This window comes from Oncorhynchus clarkii, chromosome 18 (genome assembly GCF_045791955.1).
Source record: "Oncorhynchus clarkii lewisi isolate Uvic-CL-2024 chromosome 18, UVic_Ocla_1.0, whole genome shotgun sequence".
Taxonomy (NCBI): domain Eukaryota; kingdom Metazoa; phylum Chordata; class Actinopteri; order Salmoniformes; family Salmonidae; genus Oncorhynchus; species Oncorhynchus clarkii.
The window spans coordinates 26873307-26897785 of NC_092164.1; the positions used below are offsets into that span (position 1 = coordinate 26873307).

The 24479-nt window shown below is 46.9% G+C and overlaps 1 protein-coding gene across 2 annotated transcripts in view; it reads right to left on the minus strand.

Annotated features, from left to right (window-relative positions):
• The window catches only part of LOC139373284 (neuropilin-2-like), a 69716-nt gene that overhangs the window by 28541 nt on the left and 16696 nt on the right, over positions 1-24479 (minus strand). For both annotated transcript variants that reach the window (XM_071113619.1, XM_071113620.1), the window contains exons 3-8: positions 20754-20935; positions 14522-14752; positions 12663-12818; positions 12085-12254; positions 10897-11052; positions 409-553 (exon numbers count right to left, since the gene is read on the minus strand). In XM_071113619.1, the coding sequence (XP_070969720.1) occupies positions 409-553; positions 10897-11052; positions 12085-12254; positions 12663-12818; positions 14522-14752; positions 20754-20935 (1040 nt within the window). The remainder of the gene's footprint in view (positions 1-408; positions 554-10896; positions 11053-12084; positions 12255-12662; positions 12819-14521; positions 14753-20753; positions 20936-24479) is intronic.

The following is a 24479-nucleotide window of genomic DNA, read 5'->3' on the forward strand; positions in this document are numbered from 1 at the left end:
CAGAAACAGTGGAAATATAGAGCGAGTGAGAGTGAGGGAAAAGACGAATGCGGAGGAGGAAGTGATTGGAGACGTGCTGGCTGAGAACGGAGTAAAACTTTGATTAGACTAATGCTCTGGTTGCTGTCGGAAGTTCTTATGTTTGTGTGTGTGAGTGTGTGAGAGTGTGTGTGTGTGTGTGCTCATGTTACTGCGTAGTTAATGCATAAACTGGCTGGCATTTCTTCTAAGGGGATATTTTAAGTTTCTTCACTGACAGAGCAGGAGATGCCGGAACACATTTTGTCTCTCAAAAATACTCTGTTTTGACGTGGAGTGGGACAGAGGACGTAATGTAAAGGATGATTCAAGTATCTAAGGCAAAATAACTGAAACACCTGTTTCCCCGTGGCTCCCTCTCACACACACCTATGATCTGGCAGCCGTAGAGCTCGAAGCGCAGGGCAATGCCGTTCTTCCAGACCTGAGGTCGGATGCGTACGAAGCGGGCTAAGACGGGCTGGGGTACGCGGTTCAACACCACCTCATATGGGTCTGTGTTAGCATGGAACACCTGGAGAACACACACAGAGGGGTATATGGTTAGACGCTTATACCAATCAAAAGATACCACACACATTTTATACCACACACACACACGCGCGCACACACACACACACACGCGCGCACACACACACACACCAGCAGTGCTAGGGCACGGTGTTGAAGATGGCCACACACCGACAGAAGTGGATAGCCTTTGTTGCGAAGGGGATGAGTGAGTGACACAGTGAAAGGAGAGGATTGCTGTGGATAAGAGCATCTGCTAAATTACCAACATGTAAATGTAAATGAAATCTGCAGGTGCGTGGAGCTATGAGCTGTGCGTGTCAAAAAGAGGGGATTTTTGTCCTCACATTCCAAACAATAATCTTGGGACTTTATTTTTTTACAAAAAGTGAAAAAGTGTGCGAGCAAGTTTTCAGTTCTCTCTTCCTCGCAATCTCTCTCTACCACAAACATCCATAGCCCGCAGTGTGAGTCTCGCTTCGCTGCACACACACAGAGCCCCAGCTAAGCACAGACAACCTAAACACAGATCCAATGACACCCACCCAGCTGTCTGTCTGTGTTTGTGGGGCAAACGGTGAGGGATGGTAGGGGTTTGGAAGGGCAGACACACACACGCTAAGAACACACACACATCCCAAACACACACTCCCCTTCCCCCACCGTACACACATACTACCACCCTGGGGGGACTGAACAGTGGACAGAAATGCTTGATGGACATGACAGGGCAAGGTCGGACAGGATTGGGCGTTCTGTAACAATAACAGGAAGTCTCCGCAGGAGGGCAGGACAAGACCAAGGACTATTTCCTGTGGCATCCGTCCTGAACGTCCACCCCACTCCTTACACCTCCCTTCCTCTCTTGACCCCTCAGGGAGCGAGGTTAGAGGTCAGAGGGTAAATGTGACTCAAGGAGAGGAGCCTCTCCCTTGTTTAGGGGAAGGACACAGACAGATAACAGACGTCCCCTCATGCCCGTGGGAGGAACCAATGGTGAGAGACGTCTGATCCACCTCATGTCCTATCCCTCTATCCAGTCTGGAGGTCTTCCACCAACCACACCCCATCAAAACATCTCTCTCTCTCTACTCTCTCTCCATTCTCTGTTTTACTCCCCCTCTCTCTCTCTCCAGTGAGGCTCATTGCCAGTTTGAAACCACAGAGAGACACAGGAAACAACGAGACCGTCCTCTGGGGTGCGATAACACACCCAGACACCCCCCCCCCCCCCCGCCTCCGTTTGGACCGTCCAACTCCAGATATAAGAGGAACTCAGAAGAAGAAAGGACCACAGGCCAAAGCTTAATATCAGTTAAAGCAGACACTGTCTGTGTTCCAAATGGGACTCTATGTCCTATGTAGTGCACTACATTTGACCAGGGCCCTACAAAGACAATAGAGTACCATTTGGGACACAGACACTGTAGAAACGTGTATTGTGGCCTAAAATGCACCAGATTGACAGCCAGGGAGAATCGTTACACCAACTGACCACAGAGGGCGCCAGAGCTAGAGGTTTTAATAAGGCTTATTTAAAGCAAAGTTTTTGCATGAAATGCCGGCCTATTGTCATATGCAATGTAGGCCTCTAGTCAAATACTTGAATGTGCCTTCAATGCGTCTCTTTCGCTCTTCTCCTTTGTGTCTGTGTCTATGGTAATTCTCTCACTTTCCCTCTCTCTCTTTCACTCTCTATATCCTTCCTCGTCTTTTCTTCTCTCTGACTTACTATACTATTTGTATTATATTTTCCTCTCCTCTCTTCTCTCCTCTCTTCTCTCCTCTCTTCTCTCCTCTCTATGTATCGGAGGCTATAATCATTCTACCAACCTTTCCTTCACTCTCTCTTCCTCTTCCTCACTACAGTCTTTCCACTCTCTTCCGATCTTCCTCTCCCTGTGTCCGAGGCCACTCTGTCCCCCGGTATTTTGATTGGCTCTGTGCACTGTGTATGCTCATACCCATGTGTGTTAGCCTAACACCCATGAGTCCAAACCACAAACCGCCCTCCACAAGTGAACATAGCCAGTTCTCACCTGCTGCCAGATGGTATAGAGATAATGTCACTTATCTTTTAACGGCCCAAACTACATTTTAGAACTCCATTTTGTGATGTCAGACACATTCAATAGAACTTTGTTTGGGGGGGGGGGGGGGGGGGGGGGGCGCATGAGGGAGGGTTTTTAGAAAATAAAGAAGGATATGAGAGAGGGAGAAATAGAGAGAGAGAGGGTGGGGGATAGGAGAAGGAGAGTCGTGCTGCAGACATCCCCAGTCCCCTCTGTTTCCTCTTCCTCTCTCTAGTTACATCCTTACCCCTGACCTCAATTACCCTATCAGCAGGGTCAAAGGTCATTCCGCTCATTAGACACCTGGACATTTGCTGGAAACAGGAGAAGGGTCATAAAGTTGTGTGTGTGGGTTAGAGTTGATGTTTGGGTATATGAGTGTGCATGAGTTTTTGTTAGAGCATGTGTACGCTCTATGTACATCATATGTGTTCATGCAAATTGCATGAGTGTGTTATTGTATGTGATGGTATGGGATGTCCCATTGTTGCTCTGGCAGACTGTGGGTGTCATTCAGGCAGTCGTCTGGGCAAACCTTGTAATCTGCCTGACGATGGGAAGGAATAGGGGGGGGGGGGGGGGGGGTAGCTCCGCCTCTATACAGCACACAGGGCAAAGCGGGCTAAATAATTAACATTGCCATGTTGTCTCCTCGTGTGGCAGGTCATGAAATTATAACGAACCCCCCAACGAACCCCTTAACCCACCCTACCCTAGCCCTGCTGCACCACTTCACACATATACACACCCCGGAACCCCTCCCACATTTATGTGACGGTCAAAAGCCTGGAGCGGATGGACACCGGCGGGACAGAGGCACCACGGATATTTAACTATTGATGACCCTCCGCAGAAGAATGGGGTCACCGCGAAAGAGAAGGAGTGTGTGTGAGTGTGTGCAGAGGAGCGGAAGGAGATAGTGTCAGACTGGGCTGAGTCTCCCAGATGAAAACACTTCTCTAAAAACAAGATGGAGAGAAAACAAAGAATAACAAATGGAGATTTACGAGAGAGAGAGAGAGAGAGAGAGAGAGAGAGAGAGAGAGAGAGAGAGAGAGAGAGAGACTCAACTCATTCCGAGATGATCCATTTGCCTTCTCTCTCTGTCCCTGCTGTGTTTCCCTTCAAGCTGATGGCACCACAGGGAGATGTGGCCAAGCTCTGCACAAGACATCTCTCTCTGTCTTTCTATCCAGCCCCCTCCCTCCCTCCCGCCTTCCGTTTCTCGCTCCGTATGAAGATGTTGACAATTGGTTCCAACTGGCTGCTTTCCACTAGTGGCTTGAAGAGGGGGCCAGCAGGGCTGAGGAGTGTGTGTGTGTGTGTGTGTGTGTGTGTGTGTGTGTGTGTGTGTGTGTGTGTGTGTGTCTACATGAGGAGTGCTGAGGTACTCCTTTGAAATGGTCTCCCACCCCTTCACACAGTTGTTTTTGTCAATGTCTCCCACTCTGCCCCACTTCCCTCATTTCTCTCTCATCACACTGCAAGTGTGTGCGTGGGTTAGTGTGTGGGTGAGTGTGTGTGTGTGTGCTAGGCGTATGTGTGTCTACATGCCTATGTGTGTGTGTGTCTATGTGCTTGAGTGTGTAGACATGCCTGCGTATATGTTTGTGTGTGTGTGTGTGTCTACGTGCCTGCGTAAATGTGTGTGTTTCTACATTTGAGTGTGTGTGTGTTTGACACAGCTAGTGTGTGTGACTGAGAGTAACAGGGTGTAACTGCAGTGTGGGCTGTTTTTCTCCCAGGTCACAGAGTGGCAGATTTAGCACAGTAAGACAATGCATTTCTGCGAAACACACCATGTCTGTTTATTATTTGGGCTAATGTGATTCCCCCATTCAGGCACAATGTGTGTTTGTGTACGCGAATGTGAATGCATGTGTGTATGTCTTTATGAGTGTATGTGTATGTGAGAGAGCTGTGTCAAGTAACGATGTGCATGTGTGAGTAGCATGATGCCTATTTAATAAATCACACATGCTCCAACAATAAACTGCCAGTCGCTCACAGAGGAAGAGAAATAGCAATTTGGCACAAATGGAACTCTATGCTATGATGCCATTTCAGTCAAAATCATAGACATGGAGTGTATTTACTAGGAACCAAACTGAAGCAAACAGGCTGAAAAGGGGAGGGAGCCAACTGAATTTGTCCAATAAGAATGGCTTATTTTCGATTTTCTGTTTGCTACGGGTTGCACTAATGAATAAGGCCCTGGTGTTACTTGCATGATTCTTCAGATCCGCTTTATGAGAACTGCTGATGTTTCCAACCTTCTGTCGCTCACTACGGAACATTGACTAGAAACCTCCAGCTGCTGTATCCATGTGTCGGCACCCTGCTCCCGCTCATACTTTGACACACGCACGCGCACACACACACGCACGCACGCACACGCACACACACACACACACACAGCTCTGGAAAAAAAATTACAAGACATACTGCAAAATGATCCGTTTCTCTGGTTTTACCATTTATAGGTGTGCAGTTGAAGTCGGAAGTTTACATGCACCTTAGCCAACTACATTTAAACTAAGTTTTTCCACAATTCCTGGAAATGTAACCCTAGTAAAAAATTCCATGTCTTAGGTCAGTTAGGATCACCACTTTATTTCAAGAATGTGAAATGTCAGAATAATAATAGAGAGAGTGGGTCGGAAGTGGGTCAGTGGGTCAGAAGTTTACATACACTCAATTAATATTTGGCAGTATTGCCTTTAAATGGTTTAACTTGGGGAAAACATTTTGGGTAGCCTTCCACAAGCTTCCCACAATAAGTTGGGTGAATTTTGGCCCATTCCTCCTGACAGAGCTGGCGTAACGGAGTCAGGTTTGTAGACCTGACTCCGTTAGACGCTTTTCAGTTCTGCCCACTAATTTTCTATAGGATTGAGGTCAGGCCTTTGTGATGGCCACTCCAATACCTTGACTTTGTTGTCCTTAAGCCATTTTGCCACAACTTTGGAAGTGTGCTTGGGGTCGTTGTCCATTTGGAAGACCCATTTGAGACCAAGCTTTAACTTCCTGTCTGATGTCATGAGATGTTGCTTCAATATATCCACATATTTTTCCCTCCTCATGATGCCATCTATTTTGTGAAGTGCATCAGTCCCTCCTGCAGCAAATCACCCCCACAACGTGATGCTGCCACCCCCGTGCTTCATGGTTGGGATGGTGTTCTTCGGCTTGAAACCCTCCCCCTTTTTCCTCCAAACATAACGATGGTCATTATGGCCAAACAGTTCTATTTTTGTTTCATCAGACCAGAGGACATTTCTCCAAAAAGTGCAATCTTTGTCCCCATGTGCAGATGCAAACAGTAGTCTGGCTTTTTTATGGCGGTTTTGGAGCAGTTGCTTCTTCCTTGCTGAGCGGCCTTTCAGGTTATCTTGATATAGGACTCATTTTACTGTGGATATAGATACTTTTGTACCTGTTTCCTCCAGTATCTTCACAAGGTCCTTTGCTGTTGTTCTGGGATTGATTTGCACATTTCGCACCAAAGTACATTCATCTCTAGGAGACAGAACGCGTCTCTTTCCTGAGCGGTATGACGACTGTGTGGTCCCATGGTGTTTATACTTGCGTACTATTGTTTGTACAGATGAACGTGGTACCTTTAGGCGTTTCGAAATTGCTCCCAAGGATGAACCAGACTTTCTGAGGTCTTTCCCATGATGTCAAGCAAAGAGGCACTGAGTTTGAAGGTAGGCCTGGAAATACATCCACAGGTGAGTGGATTATGTCAATTAGCCTATCAGAAGCTTCTAAAGCAATGACATCATTTTTGGGAATTTTCCAAGCTGTTTAAAGGCACAGTCAACTTAGTGTATGTAAACTTCTGACCCACTGGAATTGTGATACAGTGAATTATTAGTGAAATAATCTGTCTGTAAACAATTGTTGGAAAAATTACTTGTGTCTTGCACAAAGTAGATATCCAAACCAACTTGCCAAAACAATAGTTTGTTATCAAGAAATGTGTGGAGTGGTTGGAGAGGCCTACAAGCCACAGTGTCTCGCACCCACTGTGATATTTGGTGGTGGATCGGTGATGATCTGGGGATGCTTCAGCAAGGCTGGAATCGGACAGATTTGTCTTTGTGAAGGATGCATGAATCAAGCCAAGTACAAAGGTTGTCCTGGAAGAAAACGTGCTTCCTTCTGCTCTAACAATGCTCCCCAAATCTGAGGATTGGTTTTTCCAGCAGGACAATGCTCCATGCCACACAGCCAGGTCAATCAAGGTGTGGATGGAGGAGCAACAGATCAAGACCCTGTCATGGCCAGCCCAATCTCCACACCTGAACCACATTGAAAACCTCTGGAATGTGATCAAGAGGAAGATGGATGGTCACAAGCCATCAAACAAAGCCGAGCTGCTTGAATTTTTGTGCCAGGAGTGGAGTCACCCAACATCAATGTGAAAGACTGGTGGAGAGCATGCCAAGACGCATGAAAGCGGTGATTGAAAATCAGGGTTATTCCACCAAATATTGATTTCTGAACTCTTCCTAAGTTAGAACATTAGTATTGTGTTGTTTAAAAATGAATATGAACTTATTTTATTTGCATTATTTGAGATCTGACAACACTGCATCTCCTTTGTTATTTTGACCAGTTGCCATTTTCTGCAAATCAATGCTCTAAATGACAATATTGTTTGGGGGAATTTGGGAGAAATGTTGTCAGTAGTTTATAGAATAAAACAAAAATGTCAATTTTACCCAAACACATACCTATATATAGTAAATACAGAGGAAGTGATCATTTTGCAGTGGTCTCTTCATTTTTTCCAGAGCTGTATAGGCACACATCCTCACACACGCACACACTTCTGCACATAAATAAATACACACGCAGACATGCACAGATTCATAGACAAACACATACTGCAAACACACACACACGCTCAGCAGACGGACAGGAAGTCCCAATCCTGTAGTCCCATACTGTAGTTGACTTGACGACATATCAAAAGTGTGACATGCACGCGAGCGCGCGCACGCACACACACACACACACACACACACACATAACCAGCCCATTAGTTTAGCTAGAAACTAACTGTTAAATGACAATCAGAAGGGCAAATCTCCTTTCATTGCCATGCCCCCCATCGTGTTCCCTGGTTTAAACACTTAAAGGATCTCTAAGGGCTTAGGGCCAGGCTAACTCGGACTCTGTGTGTCTGTCAGACGCCACCATTGTTGGATTAACTGTCACGGAACATACATATGGACAGAGGACCTTCTATCTTGCACGGCTCCAGATAACCCCTGGTCAAAACTCATCTCCAGTCCAGACACCCCGCTCTGAGGTCAGTGGTGGTGTGTGTGCGGGAGGGGGGGTCCAGCTGTTGGGTGTTTTTTATTTAATTCTAAATCCATTTCCTCAAATAATCGCCTCACAGACATGGTATGCCCCCCACTGTCAACCAAAGCTGAAACAGACAAAGAGGCGACCCAAAGGGAGAAAGGAGGTTGGGATAAAAAAGCTGATGACTCTCCCCCTCTCTACAGTCCACGGTGGCTTTAACATAAACTCAGGGGAAAAAAGAAACGTCCCTTTTTCAGGACCCTGTCATTCAAAGATCATTCGTAAAAATCCAAATAACTTCACACATCTTCATTGTAAAGGGTTTAAACACTGTTTCCCATGCTTGTTCAATGAACCATAAACAATTAATGAACAGGCACCTGTGGAACGGTCGTTAAGACACTAACAGCTTACATGTGGTAGGCAATTAAGGTTACAGTTCTGAAAACTTAGGACACTAAAGAGGCCTTTCTACTGACTCTGAAAAACACCAAAAGAAAGATGCACAGGGTCCCTGCTCATCTGTGTGAACGTGCCTTAGGCATGCTGCAAGAAGGCATGAGGACTGCAGATGTGAACAGGGCAAGAAATTGCAATGTCCGTACTGCGAGACACCTAAGACAGCGCTACAGGGAGACAGGACGGACAGCTGATCGTCCTCGCAGTGGCAGACCACGTGTAACAACATCTGCACAGGATCGGTACATCCGAACATCACACCTGCGGGACAGGTACAGGATGGCAACAACAACTGCCCGAGTTACACCAGGAACGCACAATCCCTCCATCAGTGCTCAGACTGTCCGCAATAGGCTGAGAGAGGCTGGACTGAGAGTTTGTAGGCCTGTTGTAAAGGCAGGTCCTCACCAGACATCACCGGCAACAACGTTGCCTATGGGCACAAACCCACCGTCGTTGGACCAGACAGGACTGGCAAAAAGTGCTCTTCACTGACGAGTCGCGGTTTTGTCTCACCAGGGGTGATGGTCGGATTCGCATTTATCGTCAAAGGAATGAGCGTTACACCGAGGCCTGTACTCTGGAGCGGGATCGGTTTGGAGGTGGAGGGTCCGTCAATGTCTGGTGCGGTGTGTCACAGCATCTTCGGACTGAGCTTGTTGTCATTGCAGGCAATCTCAATGCTGTGCATTACAGGGAAGACATCCTCCTACTTCATGTGTTACCCTTCCTGCAGGCTCATCCTGACATGACCCTCCAGCATGACAATGCCACCAGCCATACTGCTCGTTCTGTGCGTGATTTCCTGCAAGACAGGAATGTCAGTGTTCTGCCATGACCAGCGAAGAGCCCAGATCTCAATCCCATTGAACATGTTTGGGACCTGTTGGATCGGAGGGTGAGGGCTAGGGCCAATTCCCCACCAGAAATGTCTGGGAACATGCAGGTGTCTTTGTGGAAGAGTGGGGTAACATCTCACAGCAAGAACTGGCACATCTGGTGCAGTCCATGAGGAGATGCACTGCAGTACTTAATGCAGCTGGTGGCCACACCAGATACTGACTGTTACTTTTAATTTTGACACCCACTTTGTTCAGGGACACATCATTCCATTTATGTTAGTCACATGTCTGTGGTACTTGTTCAGTTTATGTCTCAGTTGTTGAATCTTATGGTCATACAAATATTTACACGTTAAGTTTGCTGAAAATAAACGCAGTTGACAGTGAGGACGTTTCTTTTTTTGCTGAATTTACATATCTGGGTCAAAGTTCACATTTACATTGAGTATGAGTACTATATTCGTACCTTATCCCATTGACAAACATAAACAACTCAAGCACGCACGCACACACACACCTCTTCCACACTCCAGCTGTGTTTACAACCACTGGTGTGTGTTTGTGTGTGTGTAAAAGGACAATGAATTGCAGAGATAGATAAGGGCACACAGAGGACTCTATTGTTCATATTTGGCAGGTTCCTACCTCCTTCTTTCCATCTCTCCCTCCTTCCCTCCTTTCTCAATCTATCAGGAAGACACTTCATGGGATAGAGACATGACTCATGTCAACACACATTCCCAACAGGAATCTCAAAATAATTCCCAGTCATTCCCACACTATCATCGGAAGAGCACCAACAGAGCAGCTCTCCTGGCCTTGATAACTGGGATATATTTCAGACAAATTAAGAACATTTTAATCTCGTATTAGTCTGTATATTTGAATAAAACAGCCCCAATACAACAGCTTCAATACCTCCTCGCTTAGGGCCAAACTACTCCCATTTTCAATGTGGTTTAAATGGTTGGGTCAATCACACAAGCTTAATAGAGACTGGTCTTGGGAGCAGTGTACTTTTGTATTACCTGACCCATGTGGGAATTACATTACATTTACATTTGAGCAATTTAAATGTCTGGATAGGACATGCTTATCCAGAGCAAATGGAACCAGCTAGTCTCCCAGAGGGCAAAACTGTTAGAAATGACGTCATCACAACCAATTTCACATTCCTTACGATGTCATTACAACCAATTTCACATTCCTTACGACGTCATTACAACCAATTTCACATTCCTTACGATGTCGTTACAACCAATTTCACATTCCTTACGACGTCATTACAACCAATTTCCCATTCCTTACGATGTCGTTACAACCAATTTCACATTCCTTACGACGTCATTACAACCAATTTCACATTCCTTACGACGTCGTTACAACCAATTTCACATTCCTTACGACGTTGTTTCAACCAATTTCACATTCCTTACGACGTCATTACAACCAATTTCACATTCCTTACGACGTTGTTTCAACCAATTTCACATTCCTTACGACGTTGTTTCAACCGGTTTTGCCAGCTAGGCTGCATTTGAAAAAACGGATATAAAACCAACTTTGACTTTGAGAACTGGGTTCCACATTTGAGTTCTAGGTTTCACATTTGGGTTCTAGGTTCCAGGTGCTACATTGGGGTTTTAGATTACCTTGTGATTCTTGCCGTAGCGATAGGTCATCCAGTCCTCTCCATTGGTGCTGACCTCCAGCTTGAAGGTGGACACGTAGTAGGACTTCTGCGTCTCCTTGGAGACTGCTCCCTGGGTGGCGATGCCTGTCAGCACCTTGAGGAAGTGGAGGTCCACCTGGGAGAGAGAGACAGGGAGAGAGAGAGAGAGACAGGGAGAGAGAGAGAGAGAGAGAGAGAGAGAGAGAGAGAGAGAGAGAGAGAGAGAGAGAGAGAGAGAGAGAGAGAGAGAGAGAGAGAGAGAGAGAGAGAGAGAGAGAGAGAGAGAGAGAGAGAGAGACAGGGAGAGAGAGAGAGAGAGAGAGACAGGGAGAAAGAGAGAGAGAGAGAGACAAGGAGAAAGAGAGAGAGAGAGAGGGAGAAAGAGAGAGAGAGAGAGAGAGAGAGAGAGAGAGAGAGAGAGAGAGAGAGAGAGAGAGAGAGAGAGAGAGAGAGACAGGGAGAGAGAGAGAGACAGGGAGAGAGAGAGAGACAGGGAGAGAGAGACAGGGAGAGAGAGACAGGGAGAGAGAGAGAGAGAGAGAGAGAGAGAGAGAGAGAGAGAGAGAGAGGGGAGAGGTAGAAGGGGGAAGAGAGGGGCAGAGATTTAAATAATAAGATACATTTCAGACGAAGCGGAAGATACATTTCCATTTATTACAAATAGATGACAATAAAGTATCTATTTATTTGATTCAATTTTATTCTATTCTACCTTCCTCCATTTTTCCAGGCACAGAGAGAGAAGAGAGACGTAGTAGGTAAGGTTATTGGTACACTAGAGATATGAAGGAACTATGCAGATCCTGCACTCCTTTAAGTCATATACCCCCATAGATAGCTCTTAACCTGACAGTGATGTCTAGACCTATGTCCATCTGTCACAAAGACAGTGGGGAGTGCTGCCAGGCCCTATGAGGCTGCTGTTGGGGAGGAAGAGCGGCATAAGGGAGAGGAGGTAAAAATCAATGGCACACTCTTCCACTGCTAACAGCGCATTCCTGAGTAGCAAAATAATCTATCAAGTGACAGATAGCATCCTGCATCCGCTCCGCACACTGAATATTATCAAAACAGTGTTTGATTGTTTGTGTGTGTGTGTGTGTGTGTGTGTGTGTGTGTGTGTGTGTGTGTGTGTGTCTCTCGCTATGTCTCTTTTTGACTGTCTGACCTGGATGTACTCCTTGGGGCTGTCCTCGCTGGGAGTCCAGGCGTTGTCGATGTTGTTGAGCCTGGCCTGGCGTGGGGACCAGCGGCCGTCGTAGAAGGAGGACGAGGCTGAGATCTGGTCATCCGAAATCTTTCCTGACTCCAGACCAAACGCTGTACTGCAGTGGAACGCTGTGGAGAGAGGGGGGGGGGGGGGGGGGGGGGGGAGAATTGAGAGAAAAGGGCCAGGTGAGGGAGGGTGTGGTTAGGAGACAGGGAGTTTGGGGGAAAGAGGGGGACCAGAGTTAGAGGGGGGAGAGACCAGAGGGTGGAGAGAGAGAGAGGTTGGGGAGAGGGAAAGAAAGAGAGAGAAGAGGGAGTGAAAGGGAGATCAAGAGAGGTAGAGATAGAACGTGACTATGCAGACTATAGGACACATATAGAATGGTAGAGGGAGAGAGAGATGGAAGGAGAGAGAGAGAGAGAGAGAGAGAGGGAGAGAGAAATAGAATATATATATATATATAGAATGCGAGAACAGGAGAATGAGAAAACGAGAGACAGACGGATGGACAGCGTCAGAGGGGTTGGGCTACTTACTGTCACTGACTTCTTTGTGCGTCATGTTGTAGCGGGCTGAGAAGCCGTCTTTGGCCACAGCCATGTCCGTGTGGAAGGAGAGAGACAGTAGACCAGACGACGACTTGATCTCAGGAGGAATCTTAGTACCACAGTAACGACCAATCAGAGGGCCCACTAGAAACCCAGACAGACACAAACAGTTAGGAGGGATCTTCGTGCAACATGTACAGGATGTTTTCAGTGTTTGACAAAAACTGACGAAAATACCTGTTAGACCTTTTAATGTATCTATTTCATAAAATAAAATAAAAACTTGCACGTTTTTTTGATATCATCAAAGGATTCCTACACACCTGCAAAAAAAGTGAACTCGGACGTGTTTCCTATTTTTTTACATATTTATTTCAGGATTTAACATGTTTTATTAGCATCAGTGTATTTTAGGGAATGTGAGCATCTCCATTGAAAGTGCTTTTTAGTCCAGAAATAGGCTTAAACTGGAGTAAGCATCTAATGAAAAGGCTGAAGGTCTGTGTCTCAGCGTGAGACTCTCCCTCTCGTGTGGTTTAGGCTGGGATTAAGACCCACTGTGGGGGCAGACTTTAGATTATACACTGCTGTCACCCAATCTTCTCAAACTCACCCAATCCCACCCAGCTCCCCAGGATTACAGACACACACACAATGTTCCGGAAGATTCCCCAAATCAGTTTTCCATTCCTTTCCTTCAGATCTAAAGACTCTTCAGTGTTTCGACTAATGTGCTTGATGGGGTCGGGCTCAATTCCATTTCAATTCAGTCAATCAAGGAAGTCATTTGACGTTCTTCATTCAAGTAACGAAAAATCCCTTGCTCAAAAAAAACTATTCTTAAATTGGAATTTCAATGCATTTCAATGAATATTGTCTCTCTTCTCTGAGCCCAATGCTTTAGTTTTATTATGTATAGTTTTAGTCTGTAAATGTAATGTAATTCCCACATGGGTCAGGTAATACAAAAGTACACTGCTCCCAAGACAAATCTCTATTAAGCTTGTGTGATTGACCCAACCATTTAAACCACATTGAAAATGGGAGTAGTTTGGCCCTTAGCGAGGAGGTATTGAAGCTGTTGTATTGGGGCCGCCATTTCAAGTTTAAAATATTTGAGCAAGTGAGAGTCAAAATTCTCCTCTCTACTAACCGAACATCATCTTGCTCCCAGCCCCAGCGGTAGATACGAAGCTCTTTGATGACCGCTCTCCAGAGCTTTCTCCCACTAGTGTTCCCCTTCCCTTCCTTTCCCGATCTCTCCTGATACCACTAGCATGTAGCTATGGTGCATTATGTAACTCCGCCCACAGGCGCCTCACCGCCACGGCAACCGATACCCCTCGTGCACTGCACTCTCACTCTCGCTTTAGTGTGAAGTTTCCCCTAGGTACAGATCTAGGATTAGCTCCCCTTCCCCCAATCCTAACCTTAACTATTTGTGAGAAAAATGCAAAACTGACCCAAGAACAGCATCTAGGGGCAACTTCACCATACTCCCTATTCCCAAACAGAAAGAAAGTGCTGTGTGATAAGGGCAGATTGAAGCGAGGGGGAAGTGGGGCAAAGTAGGCGTGATGAAGGGGACGAATGGGAAACAGGTCATGGGAAAGTCCTGGGAGGTGTAGAATGGCTAATGCAGGAATGGGCTAGTTCCGGGATTGTTATTGAGACAAAGGCTGCAGTAAAAGTTTCATTGAGGTATTGTAGATGACGTGTGTGTGTATGTGTGTGTTTGTGTTCAAATACATGCAGGTACCTCATATAGTGTGTATGTGTGTGTGTGTGAATGAAAGTGTATGTGTTGAATGCGTGTGTAGACATGCATGTGTCTGGTAAGCACTCACCCTGGGGCAGTCCGTCCCACACGTCCAGCCAGTCGTACTTGCAGTCTCCCTCTCCTGACAGCAGGGGATCGTTCTCCAGGTCAAAGGTCAAGAAGGTCAGGGTCACGTCCATGTGGGGCGGAGTTATGATGATGTAAGAACATTCCAGGTTGTGGGGGTACTTGTCAGGGAAGCCGGGGGACTCGATCACTCCGGAAGGACTTGTGAAATTCCGGAAACAGAATTCCGATCCTATGGAGAACACAGACATGAGCAATTTACCACAGAAAAGCAATCATATTTTTTTACTAGTAGGGTATTTTTTTTGAAAGAAAATACATTTGTCACTGCAAGACAGCGATAATAGAATCCAGTTGCAGTTTATTGTGTAACACACATTCACATACACACGCATGCACGCACCCTCTCACACACACAGAGTGGCAGGCACCCTAGTGGTTAAGAGTGTTGGGCAAGTAACCCGAAAAGGTCGCTGGTTCTGAGCTGACTAGGTGAAAAATCTGTCAATGTGCCCTTGAACAAGGTACTTAACCCTAATTGCTTCAGGGTCGCCGTCAATAATGGCAGATCCCTGGCTATGACTCCACTCTCCGAGGGTGTCTCGGGGGGGGTTGGGATATTAAAAATAAAAAAAACACATTTCCATTTCACACTTCACACTCGTACAGGTTACCCTTCTTGTACATGCAGCGAAACAGGACAAATATAAGCACCCCCATTTGACCTTTGACACACACACGCCTCATCATAAACCTCATAATCGTCACCACAACCCACAGCCCAGGAAGCTCTGCATTTACTCCCTTGCTTTAAAAAAAATAAGAGAAAAGAAAAACACATGCCAAAACAAACGAGAGTAAGCTCGCTAAGCGGCCCGGCGTGTCGGCAGCTCATTAGCTATGCAGATTTATACGCCCTGGGCGGCTCACCTTGAGCTCTCCGACAGATGTGCCTCCCATATAAACTTCCCCCTGAGTTACTGAGTGTTTATGGACGTGCTCATTAATGATTTGTGATGTGCATGTCTCTCTCGGTCTCTCGTTTATTCGAAGCACGGATCATATATACCTGCGCCTTACAATCCCCAAACTCTCTGTATTCCCACCTCTCACCCTCTCGCTTTGTCTCTCTCTCTCTCTCTTGTTATTCAAAACATTGCTGGGTCACACACGTATATGCATACTTACAACATGCAAGCTGTGAATACACAGACAAGCTCTACCAGCAGCACATAGCAATGATTCTGTGAGGGGCATGCAGAAAGAGCAGCAAAGAGCAAGAGGCAGGGAAAGGAATAGAATGGGATAAGCAACAGCAAACAGACCCTACACATTTTGGTGACTCCTAAAGCAAAGCCCCCCCCCCCCCCAGGTCGGATTTGACCTTGTGTGACCGTACTTCAACCACATCACAACAAACATCACCACGTGTAGTGTTTGAATGTTCTCACTATGTGTCTCCAAAGGCCTTTGTGTGTTGTGTGTGTGTGTGTGTGTGTGTGTGTGCGTGTGTGTGTGTGTGTGCGTGCGTGCGTGCTTGCGCATGTGTGTTGTCCATCCGTGCATGTGTACATGTATGTGTGCGTGTGTGTGTCTCCTGTGCCTCCATTGGTCAGTCAGACCCTCTCGTTTAACGAGTAGAGACAAGGCCAGTGTGATGCCTGCCTTAACCTGTCACTATGCCGACACACTTTTATAGACCTCATGGAGATGGGTACTGCTGCCTTTCACCGCAGGAAGAGAGGAAACACACACTCACAAACAACAGACAAGTCCAGGAGAAGGCTCATTTAAAAAAAAAACTCTGCTAATTTTTTTTTTTTTAATGTTTTTTTTACACAATTTCATGGTATCCAATTGGTAGTTACAGTCTTGTCTCATCGCCGCAACTCCCGTACGGACTCGGGATAGGCGAAGGTCGAGAGCCATGCGCCCTCCGAAACACAACCCAACCTAGCCGCACTGCTTCTTGACACAATGCCCAACCAACCCAGAAGCCAGCCGCACCAATGTGTCATAGGAAACACCGTACACCTGGCGACCTGGTCAGTGTGCACTGTGCCCGGTCCACCACAGGTGTCGCGAGTGCGTGATGAGACAAGGACATCCCTGCCGGCCAAACCCTCCTTAACCCAGACAATTGGGCCTCCCGGTCGCGGCCGGCTGCGACAGAGCCTAGACCACTGCGCCACCCGGGAGGCTACTACGGCTCATTTACTGCCCCTCACTGAATAGGGAATGCTGTGTGTGTGTTTGTGTAGAAGAACATGCGTAACACTATGAAAGTGTGCCAGTGTGTGTGATTGAATGAAAACGCATACTGCATTCTACATAGGTTTGTGGTTTATGATAGACAGGGTATGTGTTTGTGAATGAAAGTGTGCCTCAGTGTGTGTGTGTGTGTGTGTGTGTGTGTGTGTGTGTGTGTGTGTGTGTGTGTGTGTGTGTGGTAAGCCTCAGAATGTTGTGTGAGACACACTGGCCCACTGGCCCTGTTATCCTCAATACTGGGTCAGGGTGCACTAGACTGTTACCCAGGCAGAAGAAAGAGGGCTTCAATCACACTATTGCATGTCTATACTAGCCCAGTGTGTGTTACCACCCGTCTCGCACGCTCACATCATCACATGCCAGATATGTGTGTGGCGTGTGTGTGAGAGATGGTGTGTATGCATGAGTACTCTCCCTTTTGTTAGTCCTTATTAGTTCAAGTATATGAACATTCCAAAAACAAGACCCTCACACACACACACACACACACACACACACACACACACACACACACACACACACACACACACACACACACACACGTCTGGCACAGCAGCCACTCGCCTGGCTTGCACATTTCACCACGAGCAGCCATTTGGCAAGAGCTGTCTGCCGGTGGGGCTTTGAGGAGGGGGGGGGGGGGGGGGGGGGGGGGGTGAGTTGCTGGGTAGAAACGCGTCGGCGCTTTCCGCTCGAGTGCCTGACGGAGTAGTCTCTGCCCATGTTGTGTCAGGGAATCCCCCCTCCCTCCCACGGTCCATTCCTTCACCCCCCCCATCCCTAGGAGGGATGCGCAGTCTGTTCATTCGCCCTCTTCCCGCTCCTCCGTTTTTCGTCTTCCTCTCCTCATGCACCTCATGCTGTGAGAGTTCACCTCCACATTTGCGCCCGTCTGTTGCACATTACAACCTCTTTAACACTCTCTTCCTCTCGCTCTCCATCTTTCTCTCTTTCTCTGTCTCACAGCCTACTCTCGCCGGAGTCAACTCAAGGGTTTCACGGAAATACAATTGAGGCGTGTGTGTTGTTTGTGTGTGTCTGGAGAGGGGGGCAAGAAAAGCTAAACAACATTGTGAGCGTACCACAGCTTGGCAAGTTAAGACACCGCAGTCTATTTACGCGTGCATGTATGCTCACACGACCATTGGTTAGGAAGGGGTCACAGCCAGGTCAGTCACCCTGGTCAATCTGGGCGACATTCCACTACATTCCAAAGGTGACCTGACAGACCGGGTTAGGGGGGAATGACCATGAACCCAAGGGGAACCGCAGAAAGATGAATCATGATTGGTTCTGCTAGTGCTAGAGGCCGGAGGAGGTCGCTTGGCGGGAAGTCTTCCCGTACTAGCCGTGGTAACAGCGTCACAGTAACAGAGTCACGTGACAGGGGGCGGAGTGGGGGGCTGGTTTGGTAAGAGGGGTTAGTACGCCAGTGTGTGTGAGGAAAGTAGGGCACAACCATAACGGGGGGAGGGAGGGCAGTGGGTGCACATTCACTACTGTGGGGTTATGGTGCGTGGGTGTGGGATGGGGGTGGGGTGGGTTTGGGTTGTTGTTTTGGGGCACACGTTCCCTCAGGCGGATGGGATGGGGGCTCAGGGAAAAAGGGATTTGGGAATACAGTTAAGGGTGAGAAGTCAAATATCTTATTGCTGTTTATTATCCCTGTATCCATTATCGGCACTGAACATAGGAAAGTGGGCACAGTATACACAAACACATATCCATGTCTGCACACACACACACACACACACACACACACACACACACACACACACACACACACACACACACACACACACACACTCTGCTTACTTAGCTACAACATACTCCTCATCATTAACCCTGGGTGCTGATGGCAGTCTAGGAGAAGAGAAGAGATATACTGCAGGGTCATGTTCATTTGGCACCAAACGGAAGAAGACAGACTGAAACAGGAAGGGACTATTACCTGGACTTTCCCAATAAGAAACACTGATTTTAGTTTCAGTTGCAAACTATTTTGAAACGTTTTCCATTGTGTGCCCTAATGAACACGACCCTGATCAGCAGCGAAAGTAGGACTGAAGGGTCAGGCTCTGGCTGAGGACAACCGCCAGCCGGACAGACACACCTCCAAGCTGTGTATTGACCTAAGATCATATCTCCACTAGTGACGCCCTCCTTCAAAACACATACGGACTAGAGCATGTACACACACGCGCGCGCACACACTGCAAGTGCACACAAAGAAGACGAGAACACACATCCCTCATGCACAAACATCATTGTAAATAAACAACAGCTCTCCCACTGCGGGGTTGTGCCTGGCAGTCTCTAATCTTCTCCCAGAACTCGTAAACTACTGGGGTTTGCGGAACTATTTGGCCCGATCCTGACTTGTTAAAATAAACAACCGAGATGGGTGTAGGATGCAAAGGGAGAGAAGACTGCACTCCAAAACAGATGCTCTGCGTGTCGATCTCTCTCGCACAGAAACACATCTATACGCCTACATAGGCACAAACAGAATCGTCTAACGCCCAAGCACACTGTAACCACCCACGAACACATATCACACATACATAAATATGCCCCTACACACGCATACCATTGTTTTTGCACCCCAAATGCATAGCAGGCTCTTGTTAAAACCATGGCAACAGCATACCCATCTATTCTGTTACAGAGTGAGTGTGTGTATGTGTGTATAATATTAGCCCTATCACATCATCATATCATTGTGCTGGTGGCCTTGGTAACAGAGCTAAATGACAAAACTGGGCCACGTTCAAAACAGTTGTTTTTCAAATCACGTTTAAAAACGTTTTGAAACAGAGGAGGCACTACTACCTGAATCCCACCCAAACAAATCAATGTCAATGGGATCTTACAAGCAAAGCACAGCTCAGTACAGAGTGTATCAGTATAGCTCAGTACAGTGAATCAGCACACTACCGCAAGTGTACTGTATGTCAAGTACACTTCCTCTTATGCACTACCACCACCAGCACCGTCGTTAAACTCAAATCCCAACCCATCCTCACCCTCTCCCCCTCCCTCTCCCAGTAATCATCTCCCCACCGCCTGTAGCCCCTCTCAATCACCCTCGCCCATTCTGCCCCCTCCTCCTCACCCCTCCCTCCTCATCACCTCCCCATACAGCCTGTAACCTCTCTCCATCACCCCCCCCCCCCCCCCCAGATGAAGCAGATCCCAGGCCAGTTAAAAGAGGCATTCCTGAGATGCTTTTCAGACAGGATGAAAAGAGTTCAGGCTTTTTTTCCCTCTTTCCTGTAAAACCATGTTTATTTTCCTCCCTGCCTCTTTTGAAGTTAATTGGTCGGGGTGTGTGTGAGTTTGCGAGGTGAGTGAGTGTGTGTATGGGTGTGCGTGTGTGAGGTAGACTCCGCCACATGAAGGTGAAGGTCATCATAGGTCCTTCTGCCCAAGGCATCCATAGCAAGAACTCAGTCAACCATCCAACCGTTCCACAAAGCTAGTTAGGGGAATGGCCACCCATTGGAGAGTTTGGCCATTGTGGTTTCAACCCAAAAATGTATTAGGATGAACTTAGATCACATTATATGGTTTGATGAAAGCCATGTTAGCGCCTCATGGGCAATATTGACCAATAGCAATCCACAGGTTTCTAAATACACATTTTTATTAAATAAATATAATGCTCGCAGGCAACAACTTGGAATCCATCTAAGATTGGCCAAAACCTCTCTACATATGTCTCCATCCCAACCTATCAGCAACCAGTCAAATATCAATGTCCCAATCACACAACCAATAACACCCCCCCCCCCCCCATGACCAACATCCAATCAAAACACCCCAATAAGAGCCATCAGGTAGAATTAGAGAATTCACTCACCTGTCTTAAAGATCATGAACCCCCCCCCCCCCCACACACACAAATAAAAATCACAAAAAACGCCTCAATAACGAGGTGCCAGACATCATTTGATGCTTACCTGTCTTGAAGATCTCGTAGCGGAGTGAGAAGCCAGCCCCCTGGTGGGCGTAGTCTGAGACAAACTTGATGTGCAGGGCAGTACCAGAAGAGATGATGGCTGGGGGGGCGATGTTACTGCAGTGTTTACCCAGCAGCTCAGCCGAGTCCGAACCACCATCACGGATCTCAATGAAATCATACCTGAGAATGAGACATAGAGAATTCCCTGAAAAATCCTTGAAATGTTTTTATGTGCGGCGTCCATATTAGGACAGCCTCGGGAATTGTTTCAATCTCAGCAGGAGTTGCCTTAGTCTCAGGAAGAGCTGTTTAATCAAAGCTAAGACTGTCCTAATATGGACATCTTACCTATGGATTTATTGAATAATGTATATTTTAAGGTGCTTCGAGAAGGATGTATTGATTTCAGTAGAACGCTTGAATGGATGAATCAAGCTACTAAAAAACCAAGGACAAAGAGAAGAATAGAGAAGAACCGGCTTTGGGGCTCAATGTGATTGAACTCTAGTCCATATGACCTTTGACCTAAGACCTATTGACCTCCCTGAACTAACCCACATTCTTAACTGTCATTTCAGAGACAGGAGAGAGGGGAAACTTGGAAAAATCCCACCTGCCGCTCCAGAATTAGCCAACTCAACAGAAACGAGTCACTGACACTTAAGAAGCTAGGAAAGGGGCATACCTGAGAATGCGTGTTCTTGCATGTGCGTGCGGGTGCCTGTGTGTTCTTCTACATAGAAGATCATAAGAAATCCCAGGACAAAGTGTCTATAATATTGTAATAAGCTCATAGTTGCGGTCACAAACTCCACACAGTTGTCACTGACTAGTTGGATATTCATTTCCCCAGTGAGCAAACAATTTCTGTACTTTTTTTTCCCAGATCTTTTTTATCAGGTTTTTGCTTGGCAGACCTTATATCTCTATTGACATTAGTCAATCAAAAATGATGAATACAACTGTTCATGTCAAATTGTTTATCAACTTGTAGCCCTGGTTGTCCTGTAAGGAAAAAGGGCAAACACTTCAACGTGAGGCTAAATATGAGTGCAGAGCAAGCAGTGGACTTCCTGGGACGGATAATGAATACGTGTCCCCCCTCAACCCTCCCCTGGATATGTGACGGAGCCGTCAAACAAGAGCCGTTGAAACATTACAATGAAAGGCCTTCAGCAGCCTTCAGCACAGCACTGGATCACTGTTCTGTGTTGGACCCACGTGTGCAAGCACACACACACACACACACACACACACACACACACACACACACACACACACACACACACACACACACACACACACACACACAGACACGCAAACACAAAAGCACGCATGCACACACACACACAAATAATACAGCCTCATACACTGTCATTGAGAGCAGGAAAGTTTAGATTGACATAGACTCTGGAGATCAGTGACCGTTAATGGTTGTTCTGGGAGCCTCACAGGGTGTGCACATATTTGTTACAGCCAAGCACTAACACTCAACAAGGGCTTGATGATTTTGTTGATGAGTTGAGTGAAGTGTGTTTGTGCTGGGCTGGAACAAAAACCTGCACAGGCCCAGGATCAAACTACACTAATGTGAGGGCCTTGATCCAATTCACACACATTCCTATCGAATGCTACATCACGGTGGCTATTAAAAGAGGATTACTCCAGAGCTCCATTGGTTAAGCTTAGAAAACTAGAAATCCATGAGTGTGTGTGTGTGTGTGTACAAAGTATGTGTGTTTTTTGGCTGTAACTGACACATGCTTAAGACAAATACACACACACACACACACACACACTACAGTGTGTACGTAAAAGATAAAAGGCCTGAGAAGGAACTGAGAGCCTAATTAGGTTTTAATTGATTCGGGAGTGGGCTCTCTCGCCTGTCGTGGATTAGAAGCGATGACTGAGTGTTTCTCAGATGTGATTATTGACCTGAGCTCTCCGTCTCCCCAGGCCCTGATGAATACATGTATGAAGGCTGGCCGAGTGGCAGAACGGAGTCTCTCACACACACACACATCCACATGTGCGCAGACAGACAGGCAGGCAGGCAGGCAGGCAGGCAGGCAGGCAGGCAGACAGACAGACACTCGTCCCACTCAATTTATTAGAGTTCACCTTGCATTTTTCGGACTCCTTCCCTCCCCCCTTCTCCCTCACTATGTGACTGGGGTCTTTATGGGTTATGGAGTCCTGCTTGTTGGGACCCATGATGGTTTCCACCAGCCCTCCATAGAGGCCAGAAGAAACCCATAAGGGGTGAGAGGTGGAAACTTAAGGAAGTCCTTCGGGGCTGTTGTTCAGCACCAGTCCAGGCATGCCTTCTCTCCTCTACTCCTTTCCCCTCATCCTCCTCTCATCCTCTCAACTGCTAACAGATCCTGCTAATTACCTTCCACACCTTCCTTGTTTTTCTGGGACTTCCGTCCACCTCTGTGCATTCCCTACAGGCGCCAGGCCAGGGACAATCCCCTCAGACAGACAGCCTCGCCTGGGAGTGTGTGTGTATGCGCGGGTGTGCGTGCTTGCCTGTGTGTCCGCTTGCATGTGTGTGTGTCTGGGAGAGGGACACACACACAACCACTCTGAAAACACCATGGTATAACTAGGGTGAGAACCATTTCGCCTAAACCTTTGCCCCAGACTGTCAATCTCACCACTGAGAACAGAGTCCAGTCTAGTTCACTTCCACCACTCTGTGGGATGAGTGTTGCACTTGACAACAACAAAAATGCAAATATCTGTTCCTAGCATAGTGGCATGGCAGGTGTAATCTACACTCACAACTGAACTGTGTAGTTTATATTGACAAAATGCAATTTTGAGTGGTATACAAAAGAAAACGGCTATGAATTTGTGTGACTGTTGCTTCCATTACGGACCATATATATATATTTGTTGCCACCATTCACTCTTAATCTAAAGTGCTCAACAACCACAGCTGTATACGGCGCTGGTGGTCAACAACAGGGCTGAGGCCCAGACACTAAAAGGAAGTAAGGCTTCTTAGTCTCCCTAGCATAGAGCCACCTCATGCACCTCATGTACGCCTAATAAGGCATAAGTGCCTCTGAAATATTAAGTAGACGCTGGGAGAGAAATCCCAACAGATTCCCCCGGCTGCCGTCTTCAATCTGGCCTTAGAGCAAATAGCACTCAGAGCGGCCATCTCCGAGCCGTTTGCTTACAGTAGCTTTACAGTTACAGATAACTGGGGTTGCGTCCCAAAAGGCACCCCTATTCCTTATATAGTGCACTTCTTTTGACCAGGGCCCATAGGTCGTGCACTATTTAGGGAATAGGGTGCCGTTTGGGACACAGACGGGGGCTAAACCGCTAACAGCTAACCACAAAGTGTCTATATAGGCCTATAGGCTACGGCCCAAGGCTTTTTAAAGGGGCATCGCCATCGATCCCGCCAGTCTGGTTGGTGTGAGTATCTACTGCTGGGATGCCCTGTATGACCTCCTTACGCCTGTATTAAAAAATATATTTTTCTCTCTGTCTGTCTGTGTCTGTCTGTCTTTCTCCCTCTCTCTGAGCATGAGAGAGTGTATATGTATTTACAGTTTTTTTCGATTGCTAAACGACAGTGGACACAACTGGAGTCACATGTGCAAAACTCTAACTACAGTCTGCACAGCAGCAGTTCATGTGGACCAAACTCTAGTTCGTTTTTCATTGCTTGAACACAGTTTTCAAAACTCTACACACTTAT